The sequence below is a fragment of the Phyllostomus hastatus genome, unplaced genomic scaffold (assembly GCF_019186645.2).
Source record: "Phyllostomus hastatus isolate PE091 unplaced genomic scaffold, TTU_PhHast_1.1 phas_contig_17, whole genome shotgun sequence".
In the NCBI taxonomy this organism is placed as follows: Eukaryota; Metazoa; Chordata; class Mammalia; order Chiroptera; family Phyllostomidae; genus Phyllostomus; species Phyllostomus hastatus.
In genome coordinates, this window is record NW_025333664.1 from 10364610 (window position 1) to 10376290 (window position 11681).

The following is an 11681-nucleotide window of genomic DNA, read 5'->3' on the forward strand; positions in this document are numbered from 1 at the left end:
AGCCAGAGCGGGTCCTAGCGAGAGCTGCTCTGAAGTTAGAGGGGGCTGGGAAAAGACACCGACCCCGAGTTAGAAGGTCTAGAGCGGAGCTGCCTGCTAGAACTTTCTGTGGTAACGACAGTGTTCCGTATCCGCCCTGTCATCGGTGGCAGCCACCTGCCACCTGTGCCTGGTGAGCTTAAAATGCGGCCAGTGCTGCCAAGGACCTGGAGTTTCGGCTGAAATGAATTGCAAGCGACTTAAACACAGAGAGCCGCGTGGGGCCCGTGGCTGGCATAGTGGACAGCACAGGCCTAGGGACACAGCCAGGCTGAGGAAAAGACCACGAAGGACACGGGCGGTTCGTGTGGGAGACTGGGCAGAGTCTCGTCTGGGCAAGAGGAGGCCAAGAGTGACAGGGTTCGAGATGGCAGGGAGACGGAGTGGGGAGCTGGGCGTGCGGGGGAGCACGCGGGAAGGAGCAGCCTCGTGGGCGTGAGAACGCGCCGCGTGAGACAAGAACGGCACCCAGCTCTGACCAGCCCGAGGGACGGCGGGCGACGCAGTGGGCAAGGAAACAGCAGAGACAGCGCTAGAGAATAGGAGAGGGGTGGGCATCGGAGGGGCAGGGTGGTGGGCTGAGAGGGGAGGCAGACGGGAGTGTGGGCGGGGCGGAGTTGGAGGGGGGAGGGGGCGCACGCTGACGTGAGAGAAGGAGGGGCCAAGCGCGGAGAAGGAGGGGCCAAGCGTGGAGGAGGAAGGAGAGAGGGTGCAGTGAGGGGCTGGGCGAGGAGTGGTGGACTCTCCTGTGCGCAGTCGTCTCTGTGTCATTTAAAGAAAATGATGTTTTCTAAAGCCCCTCTCCTTGGCGAGGGCATCTAAAACATTCTGTCTGTCTCGGGAAAACAAAAGAACGGGACTGCCCAGTTCTACAAGCAAATCTTTCTCTGTCACACTAGCTGTTGTCTTGGTTCGCGTAATCAATCTCTAGCCCTTCGCGGTCCGGTTTGGCAGCCACTAGCCACATGATGCTGTGGAACACTTGAAATGCGGCTAGTCCGCATTGAGACTAGTGATCCCTTACTGATTGCAGTCGTCAATATCTTACCTGTTGGAGTAGCTCCAGCCGCTCATCTCCAGTATCATAACCTTAGGGGGTAGCCTCCCTCCTCGTCGGGGTAGCCAGGTGTAGCCTCCACCCGTCAGTCCACTTCCCCTGTCCAGCGGGGTGCAGAGGAGAGGACGGTGCCCTTTGGTCCTGTAATGAGTTACCTCTGCCGGGACGGAGCCCGTTTCTGCTCCCCCCCCCCAACATGATGTCCCTGTGTGTGGGAGGGGAGCCCTGCCCCCTGCCCAGTGTACTCTCTTTTCCACGGATGTGGCTCTTCAGTGAGAGAAAATCAGCTCAGCCCCCTGCTCCCTGCCTTTGCTTTTCCTAGCATGTGATCCGAGGGAACCGCCCAATCAAAACCGAGATGGCCCATCAGCTGTATGTCCTGCAAGTCCTGACCTTTAACCTTCTAGAAGAAAGGATGATGACCAAGATGGACCCCAACGACCAGGTAGGTGCCAGGTGGGGTAGAGCTTTCCTGCCCTAAACTGTGTGCTGCTGGGCGTGGCTCACGCCACCCTCAGTCTGTGTGCTGAGCGCCCGCGCTGTGCAGAACCCGTTGTGTCTGCTCCGAGAGAGCTAGCCGCGGCCCCACCGAGACCTCTTCCCGCTGGTGCACCCTGGGGCCGAGCCCGTCTGCTCCCGCTAAGGCAGAGGTGATGCCTCTTCGGAGGTCCATCAGGGCCAGAGCTCTGCGCAAGCCCAGCCCCCTCCCCCTTCTCCTGGCTCCCCTCGGTTAGCGGGCTGCCCTGCCGACTGCCTGTTGCACCTCTCAGGCTCAGCGGGACATCATATTCGAACTGAGGAGGATCGCGTTTGACGCAGAGTCCGACTCCAGCACTGTCCCCGGGAGTGGGACTGAGAAGCGCAAAGCCATGTACACGAAGGACTACAAAATGCTGGGGTTTACCGTAAGTTTCCCAAAGCGCGGACCTAGCAGGCCTTCCCCCTGGCGGGAAGCCAGAGGGCCCACCCAGCCAGAGCCCGGGACACCCCCACTTCACACTGGTGGCCCTGGAATAGATGGCACTAAGAAGCTGGAGGGCCTTGACGCTTGGTTTGCCTCTGGGATGGCAGGTTCCCAAGTTCATGTCCACATCAGGCCTGTGAAACAAAGGCATCCGTAGGCAGGCCCAGGAGCGCAGCCAAAGGGACGGAGAGGGGACCTAAGGCACCTCTCACCACAGCAGCGAGGTTCTTTGAAAAGCTGGCATGGATATTTTGTAATAGGATACAGCCTGAGGGTGGAGTTACTTGGGTTAAATACTTACGTGCACCTCCTCAGCACCCAGCAGCATGCCATGCGCTGGGGGTACAGGGTGAGTCAGCCCCAGCCCAGTGGTCAGGGTGCAGCCTCCAGGTAGGGATGGGGCATGAAAGGGCTGGACAGAGGTAGGTTTGCAGTGCTGGCAGCACTCGGGGGAGGGGCAGCGGGGCTTCCCCTCGGTGGCGCCGCTCGCAGGAGACTCCCGAGTCTCCAGTTCGGTCTCTGTTCCTCCAGAACCACATCAACCCGGCAATGGACTTCACGCAGACTCCTCCCGGAATGCTGGCCCTGGACAACATGCTGTACTTGGCCAAAGTCCACCAGGATACCTACATCCGGGTAAAGGCTGGGGGCCTGCTTTCTCAGCCCCGGTGCCACCTCTCGGGACTCCTTCACCTCCCCTCCCTCACTCCCTCACTCCCTCCCCTCTGGCCCCCACAGATTGTCCTGGAGAACAGCAGTCGCGAAGACAAACACGAGTGCCCCTTTGGCCGCAGTGCCATCGAGCTTACCAAGATGCTCTGTGAAATCCTGCAGGTCGGGGAACTGCGTAAGTCCTCGCAGCAGCCCCGCGCCCTCAGCCAGCCCTTCGAGTCGGGGGCCGGGAGAGGCCCGAGGTCATGAAGTTGGGGTCAGTGGGGCTGGGCATCCTCAGTCACTGAGGGGCTGGAATCCCTGTTATCCTTGTTAATGGGCTACGGCCTTGTTCAAGCTGGGGATGTGAACATGTTCGAGAGCTGCACCGCCGTCCCCTCACTCTCGTGTGTAAGGACTAGCTGCCTCTGCCACAGGGTGGAGGCGGACCGAGGGAACGTGCCCTGGGGGAGAAGGCTCCGGAAGTGGAGAACGGCCCAGGCACACTCCTCATTAGCCCCGGTCCTCGCTCTGGTTTCACTCCTCGGGACTCGGTGCAGAGGATCCCAAGGTCCTGGAGGAGAGCTCCCAGCTCACCCGTGCCCCGCCCCTTTTCTTCCGCAGCAAACGAAGGGCGCAACGACTACCACCCAATGTTCTTCACCCACGACCGGGCCTTTGAGGAGCTCTTTGGGATCTGCATCCAGCTACTGAACAAGACCTGGAAGGAGATGAGGGCAACGGCTGAGGACTTCAACAAGGTCAGTGTCGCAGAGCGCCGAGGCCCACGGGCTGGGACCATCACATGACAGTCAGGGACAGCTGGCCAGTGCCAGGGAAGTCCCTGAGCTGGGAAACCAGCTTGGTCTGCAGCGCTGAGTCATAGGCACTGAGGCAGCGAAGCCTCGCTGCCCTCTGGCTGTGCTTCCTCTGTCACCTGGAGCAGGTGTCCTGCCCCTCCTGTCTTCCTTAGGGGACAGGAGGGTGAGCACAACAGTAGCAGCTGCGGTCGGCTGACCGTTGATGCCTTTCGTGAAGCGGAAACGTCAGGGGAGAGGTCAGAGTGGATTGGCGTGATACGCAGGCCGTGGGAACCACTCAGAAGTGGTTCCCCGATGCTTTCTGAGCGCCCCCTCTGTGGGGCCCGCGAGGCCCCCCAGCAGCTGGTCATCCGGGACTCCAGCGTTTGGAGCCTGCTCCTCTCGTTGGAGGTGCAAAGAGGAAGAGGTTTTCCATAATTCCACCACCCAGCGATGATCATTTTTGTGCTTCCCCGTAGTCCTTTTTCTCTGTCTATTTTTCCTTCTCTGGTGGAGAGCTGGCCGGATGCGTGGGGTGATGGCCGGCTTTTCCCTTGTTTTAGGGAAGCGACACATTTTAGGGACACACTGTGGTGTGCCGGGCACCGTGCCTCCACAGAGCGTCTGCTGGTCCTTCCAGCAGCTCATGTCTGAGTGTCTGTCTCTCCCTTCAAAGAGGAGGCGGGAGCCGGAGGATGTTACTTGACTTGTTCAAGGAACAGATTCAGGGACAGAGTCAGCATCTGAACCCATTTATCTCTGACTCCAGACACCTTTGCTCATTCCACACCCTTGACTGGTTGACATTTGTGAGAAATAAAGCATTTGTCACCACCAGTCCCTTGTCCTCAATAACCGTCTGAGGAGGTGTGCCCTCCCTCGCATGGGGTCCCCTGCACCCCCAGCACAGGTCTGTGGTGCCTGCCATGCTCAAGGCCCTCGGGCCGAGCCCCGGGGCCCCAGAGGCAGCCGCCTGCGTAAGAGCGGGAGCGAAGGGGCGTCTCCCTCCTCCGCCGCAGGTCATGCAGGTGGTCCGAGAGCAAATCACGCGTGCACTGCCTTCCAAACCCAACTCCTTGGATCAGTTCAAGAGCAAACTGCGCAGCCTGAGCTACTCTGAGATCCTGAGGCTGCGCCAGTCCGAGAGGATGAGTCAGGACGACTTCCAGTCCCCGCCGATTGTGTGAGTGCCCTCCCAGAGCGGGGCGGGCTTGGGGGAGGCAGCCCCAGCCCTGCCTTCCTTCCGAATCTTCACCGGGGGCCTTCTCCTCACCTTGGTGCATGTCTCCCCTACTCCATCCCCCTCCCCCCACTCAGGGAGCTGAGGGAGAAGATCCAGCCCGAGATCCTGGAGCTGATCAAGCAGCAGCGCCTGAACCGGCTCTGTGAGGGCAGCAGCTTCCGGAAGATTGGGAACCGCCGAAGGCAAGGTGAGGGGGGCCAAGGTGAGGGGGGCCGGCGCCCTGGGCTGGTCCTTGCCGCCCGGAGTCACTGCCGGGGGAGGGACCCTGCTGGGGCGGACCCTGCGGGGAGCAGGCAGGGCACAGGGCATCCTTGGCCCTTTGGGGGCCTGGGCCTTCCCCACAACCATCCCCACTCACCTGCCCTGCGTGCGTCCCTTGTGTTCCAGAACGCTTCTGGTACTGCCGCCTGGCGCTGAACCACAAGGTCCTGCACTACGGCGATTTGGATGACAACCCGCAGGGGGAGGTGACGTTTGAGTCCCTGCAGGAGAAAAGTAGGTTCATCTCCCTGTCGCTGTGTCCTTGTAGCTGGGCTCTATGTCAGGGTAGCTCCAGTCCTGGCTGTCTCAAACCGATGACCTGGTCTTGGGCCAGTTCTCCCCAGACCCGTTTCCTCGCTGGCAGGGGTCGCGCTCTGCGGCCCGCCTCCCAGGGCTGTCTGGGGAGCTGGTGAGACCGCAGGAGGGGGGCTGGCTGCTGACACTGCAGGGGTGACACAAAACCAGGTTGAGAGGGGGTGGTTATTCACACCCTGGCTTTGCTCCTAATTCAATTAATTCTAATTGATTGCAAGTTCATTCTCCCTTCTGCCGTGGTTTCTTCTCTCAGAATGACAGCCACGCCTCCCTGAGAAGAGGCGTGAAGCAGTAGTGTGGGGAAAGCACTTGGGACCCGCAGCAAGCAGGTAGCAGGCAGAACCGTTAGCTGTCGCCACTGCTCTTTGCTGTGGTGGCATTGTCATTGTCATTGTCATCATAGTGACGTGAAAGCGAGGCAGGTGTCGGAGGCCCCACGCCTTGGGGAGGCAGTCCAAAAGCCCTGAACTGCCCTCCAGTCAGATTGGACACAGCCCGGCAGGCCGTGGCCCATGGGAAGTGGCCACAGAGGAGGGGACAGGAGAAGGCCACACTCCCTGAGCCGATACAGCCCTCCGCGTCTAGGGGCGGGGGCTTCCCCTCTAGACCCGAACCGAGGACCAGCCTGTGGCACGAAGCTTCCAGAGACTGATTCCCTCTGTGTAACAGTTCCCGTTGCAGACATTAAGGCCATCGTCACCGGGAAGGACTGCCCCCACATGAAGGAGAAGAGCGCCCTGAAACAGAACAAGGTGAGTGGAGAGGCAGGCCCGGGTCTGCACCGCTGCCGCTGCGGTGACTCCGGGGCACAGCCGGTGGCGGCGGCTTTAGGTGCGTGGTCTCGCCCCAAGCTGCTCCTGAGCACTTCACTACCAACAGTTCTGACGCACACAGAGGTGGACAGACCTCCCGTGTACGTGTCACCCAGCCCCCACGGCTACGGCGAGTTCTGCGCATCCCCCTCTCTCCCTCACCGCTTTGAAGAAGGCCTCAGGGCTACACCAGTTCACCTGTAAATCTCTACAGTCTCTAGGTGATGAGGGCTCCTTCAGCGTAATCACACCACCGTCATCACACCTGAAAAGAAATGAAAAGTTAACGCCAACTGTTCCATTGACGTTTGCATTTTCACCAATTATCATATAAATAACATAACTTCTCTATAAATATGTGCATGTTTATATGTCTGTACACATGAATACACATACGCTCGCTGCCGTTGTGTCTGCGAAGTCAGAGTCTGAATGAGGGCTACACTCTGTGATTATTCTCTGAGTTGCTTAGTTCGTGAGGTCCCCATCCGTCGTTTTCGTCTTTTTTTTTTTTTCTCTTTGCAGTTTATTAGTTGAAGAAACCAGGTTGCTTGTTTGGTAGTTTCTCGGGGTCTGAAATGTGCTGATTGCCTCCCCATGGTGCAGTTGAACTTGTTCCTCTGTCCCAGATCTGTAACTGGTGGAGAGATCTAGGGGCCCGATCCACTTCGGGTTTGACCTGGTTTTTTTTGTTGTTGTTGTTGATAAGACTCCTTCCTGGATGGTGTTATGTTCGATCAGGAGTCACGTACATGCAGTCGGAGCGCTGGCTGCACAGCGCCTCCTGCTGGTAGCGAACTCCGGCTTGCTGACTCATGGTGTTCCCATGCCGCCTGTCCTTTCCATTCATTAGCTGAACTGCTTCTCTGAAGAGAAACTCGCCGTCACCTGTTGTTAGCTTGCCAGTGGTGCGGTTTATGTAAGAGAGGGGGGTAAATGCTGGATTCTTTCCTGTTCTGCACCTTCTTTAAAAACAAAGAGGTAGTTCCCTGGCATCATCCAACAGTGACCCACTTTGTATACGTGTTTCGTTTGGTTTTTAGTATTTTTATGGACTCTGGATTTAATAAGCAAATCAGACCAGTTTCAGCCCATGACAGTTACATTGTCCGTGCCCAAATGTTCCCATCTTTGGCCACAGTTTGTTTTCATTGTTGCGGCTTTAAACTGTTAAGACCCTTCAGTTTAATTACCAAGATACTTACTTAAGACTCTGATGTTCAGGAGCTCTTGAGGACTGAGGAATGACTTTTCTACGATCCTAAAAGTATCGCCGCATCTCAGACGTGACTGGGTGGGGGTGGGCGAGGTAAGGTGGATCCGTCGTCACCAGTGGGCCTCGTCTCCAGCTGCTCTTGCGCGCGCGCCCTGGGGCTTTGATGGCGTCACACCTGAACCAGCACATTCGGCGGTGGTGCCAGGTTTCCTCGGACTCGGGCCAACATCTCCGTGTGCAAAGCCCGGGCCAGGCCATTGCCCCAACTAACTGAAACCGTTCTCCCGCAGGAGGTGTTGGAATTGGCCTTCTCCATCCTGTACGACCCTGACGAGACCCTGAACTTCATCGCACCTAATAAGTACGAGGTGAGCGGCGTGGCGCTGCCGTGCTCAGCCGACCCCCCCATGGTTCCTCAGTGGGAGGCGAGGAATGGGCAGGACAGGAACGCCTGGCCTTTCGGGTCACCCTTCAGCTGCAGCTGGAGGGGTCTTAGGAAGGTGGGCCAGCTAGGAATGACTTGCTTGCCTGGGAGTAGGAAAATTTTTCTCTTTTCCGTTCCTGTGTGGCCGCCTACCCCGGCGAACCCGACAGACCCCCGCCTCGGGGCTCCTGCCAAATGGGGTAGATCTGGCCTGGGCTTTGAAGCCGGATGGCTCGGCCCTGCTGGTGACGCAGGCTTGCAGTTTCGTCGGCAGCACGGAAGACCCCAGACGCTGCCTGACTCACTGCGGTTGAAACCCTTCGTGCCTGGGGAGCTCTGAGAGCCATCAGAGGAAACAAGAGGCGGGGCTTCTGGAGGAAGGCACACTCAGGCAGGGCCTGGGCTGCGGTGGGGGTTCACTGGGCAGGGGGGAGGGGAGTGAAGCACTAGCAGGAGGGGAGGCAGGTGAGAAAAGGCACAGGGGGAAAAGGCGGAGCAGGTTAGGGAGGGATGGGCCGAGAAGTCCCTGCTCTCCTGAGACCCTCCAGTTTCATTTCTCTAGTACATGATGCCCACATTTATTGACTGGGTGTCCTTTAGTTTACTTTGTTTGAGGTCCCCAGTGGTTCCTCTCGTGTCCCACTGTCTCCCCTACTGTGTGTTCTCCCTTCCCCCATCACTGATTTCAGGGGCAGTTTCAGAAACCTGGTGCCTGGGTGCTCAGGTCTCCTTGTGCTGCTGCATTCTTCAGTAGCATTTTTAAAAGTCATACTTTATAATATCTTTGGGAGCTTAAATGTCAATCCGTCAGAAAAACCAAAAGGTCTTCTGAGAAAGTGAGTGATCGGCCCCCAGCTTCCCTTCGCTGTTATCCCGAATCAGACTGCGTCCCTGAGTAGTGCCAGAACAGACCGGTGTGAGCGCTAGGACAGGGACCTCGGCGGGCCCTCCTGCTGACCAGGGGCCGCCTTGTGATGCTGTGCAACTCGCTGTCCCTAGTACTGCATCTGGATTGACGGCCTCAGCGCCCTCCTGGGGAAGGACATGTCCAGCGAGCTGACGAAGAGCGACCTGGACACGCTGCTGAGCATGGAGATGAAGCTGCGGCTCCTGGACCTGGAGAACATCCAGATTCCCGAAGCGCCCCCGCCGGTGCCCAAGGAGCCCAGCAGCTACGACTTCGTCTATCACTACAGCTGAGCCTGGAGCCACAGGCGCCAGTGCCCAGGGAGGGATTTGGGGCCCAGAAGAAACACTCACAGTCTGGTGCCTTGTCCTTTGCTTGTACAGAATCTGTAGTGACCGTGGTGGCCAGTACATGCCAACCGTTCCTCAAACCCACCTCAGACCACCAAGAGCTGCCTCCAGGTCCCCGTCTCCTGTGAGTCGTGAAGGCAGGTGCTCTGGCTTCCCCGCCACCGTGGAGCCTGTGTCTGGGCCGTGAGGAATGAGCGGCAGAGGCCCTTGCCCTTCGGGCCGAGAAACTGCTTCTTGAGCTGGATTTCACAGAAGCCACTCACCTTTTCTTCCTGAGCCTGATCTCCGGTGGTCAGCTGTCTCACCGTGTGGGCAAGAGCTGCCTACGGAGGACCGACATGCTGGGCATGCTGCGAGCCTTGGGGAGGCTGCCTTTGGCTGGCCCGTGCCTGTGCCAGACCTAAGCAGAGGCCTTGCCTGTGCTTGCGTTGTCTTTGTGAGGGCTCACTGTGGCCTCACACGGGGCCTGCAGGCTGCTGCTGCTGCTAAGGCTGAGGCTGAGCTGCGGCTCCAAAGCTCTGTCCTCCAGAGCCGCCAGACCTCTCTCGCCCACGCAGTTGTCTGGGCAGATGGTGATTTCTACCTACAAGCTCCCAGTCTGTCATCTTGGTGAGTCAGAGTCAGGAGGGCTGAGTCCCACCCTCTGACTCTCAAGGAACTCTGTGGGAAGAGCCCAGATGAGCCTGGGCCTAGGCGGGTGAGGTCTCTCGATTCCACTCCCCTCCCCCCACACTTCCATCGTCCCTTCCTCTGGGAGAGATCTCCCAGTGAACCTGAAGTGTGTCCCCTTCCAGGTGGCTTTCCTTTGGCCTTCCAGACTTCAGGAAGTTGGCCTTCCCTCCCTCCCCATCCCAGCGCTGTGGTTCCTCCCTTGGGCCATGATTTCAGGGCGCTGGCCGAGGCCACAGCTGTGCCAACGGGGCATCCTTGGTGCTGCTGCACTTGTAAACCACACGCACAGCCTCTCTCCTTGGACGTACGTCAACCCGGCATTCAGTATTGGTAGCCTGGCATGGTAGGTCCTACCCAATGAAGAGTGTACTATATATTTTCTTTACTATAGGCCATACTTATACAGACGTGTATATATATTTATATATAAGCTCTACCTATCCTAGGATGGAATGTTTGAGGGGAAATAAAATTGGAGGCAAAAAAAAAAAAATAGTAACACTTCCAGTTGTGAGCCAAGACTGTACAGCCTGCGAGCAGCCAGGAGCTTCCTGTTAGTAACCATGTTTTCAATAAATACTCTTTCATGTACAAACCGCGGCTCCTACTAACAGCTCTTCCTCTGTTCCTGGCTTCCTGCCAAAGGGAACTTTAACCTTGACACGCCTTCATTGCATTGTGCCCGGAAGACTTTGGAGAGCTCCAGCTGGAGTCCTCAGCCCCCTCCCGAGAGCTGCTTTCTCTTCCTCAACCAGCCCGCCTCTACCACACACACACACACACACACACACACACACACCTGCTTACAGATGTCACATCCGGACAAAGTGCTCTGTGCTCGGGCCTGCTGGGTACTTCAGGGAAAGGCATACTGCACACCCCTGTGAACACGTCCTCCCTCTTCCTCCTGCCAGGGACACAGCCGGGGAACAGCGCGAGTACTTGTACCTTACAAAGAAGACACGCTCTTCACCCTTTGTGTCGCCGTGCTTAGTGCTCAGCCTTCCAGCTGGTGTCTTAGGCTGTCACTGCAAACCTCAGCCTTGGTAGCTGGGAGGCTTGAATGAGGGCCATGATGGAAATAGATACTCTCTCTTGCCTCAGAGAGATGGGGCAAGGACAAGCTCTTTCAAAAGGCATAGAAAGTGCACGCAGTACAGGCCTTGAGGACTGAGACCTTGGGCAGCGATGGGTGCTATTGTAAGTGATGGGTAAGTGCAGAACGAACTAATGCCTGTGAAATGCCAGCTGCTGCTGGCGGGGGAGCGGGGAGCAGCAGTTTGCATAATGAACTGCTTACACTCTGGCCTTGAACCTTCCATTGAGAGGGGCCAGGGAGCCTAGCTAAGTCACTTGCAGGGATCCGCATTTGCAGCCAGTCTTAAGAGAGCCAGGTCGGGGTGGGAGGGGAACAAAAAGCCTCAAAGTGGTCCTCCATCTGCAACCCTGGCCTGCCCTGGCCTCCACATGGATCTCCCTGACTGCTGGCTCTGCCTCTTTTAATCCATCCTGCAACATGAGCAAAACCTAAGCTCCCTAGGTGGCATTTTGGGACCACTGCATCCTGCCCCTTGGCTACTTTCCCAGCCATGGTTTTTATTCTTTCCTCCTGTTTCCTCTGAGACAGGCGCTCTCCCCTTGTGCGACCTATTGAAATTGAGATCATTCTTACAAAGTTTCAGGGACATAGAAAATGGCTCATAAATGTTTATTATTTACTACCTCCCGTGGATCTTCTAAATCCTGGAATGTAATGCCCTAACTGAGCACTCCCCAGCCGGCTTGAGCAACCAGAAGAAAAAGCCCATGAGAGATTTATCTCTGTTTTTTTCCATGGTTGCCCAGCACTGGCTTGGAATAAGGTAAACAATTCGTTCAATAGAAGTAAATAGGTGACTATTTTCTGGGTCCCCGCGGTGCACGGGGCTCTGCAGCAGACACCGGCTCCAGAATGAGGCCCGACTGAGCGC

General features: G+C 57.5%; 1 protein-coding gene across 1 annotated transcript in view; it reads left to right on the forward strand.

Annotated features, from left to right (window-relative positions):
- ELMO2 (engulfment and cell motility 2) overlaps positions 1 to 10306 on the forward strand; it is a 35756-nt gene extending 25450 nt beyond the window's left edge. The window contains exons 11-21 of the mRNA XM_045833372.1: positions 1419 to 1541; positions 1867 to 2001; positions 2592 to 2696; positions 2799 to 2907; positions 3336 to 3472; positions 4531 to 4694; positions 4829 to 4941; positions 5142 to 5249; positions 6000 to 6082; positions 7649 to 7726; positions 8782 to 10306. Coding sequence (XP_045689328.1) covers positions 1419 to 1541; positions 1867 to 2001; positions 2592 to 2696; positions 2799 to 2907; positions 3336 to 3472; positions 4531 to 4694; positions 4829 to 4941; positions 5142 to 5249; positions 6000 to 6082; positions 7649 to 7726; positions 8782 to 8982 — 1356 coding nt within the window. The 3' untranslated portion in view covers positions 8983 to 10306. The remainder of the gene's footprint in view (positions 1 to 1418; positions 1542 to 1866; positions 2002 to 2591; positions 2697 to 2798; positions 2908 to 3335; positions 3473 to 4530; positions 4695 to 4828; positions 4942 to 5141; positions 5250 to 5999; positions 6083 to 7648; positions 7727 to 8781) is intronic.
- Positions 10307 to 11681: the final 1375 nt, after the last annotated feature.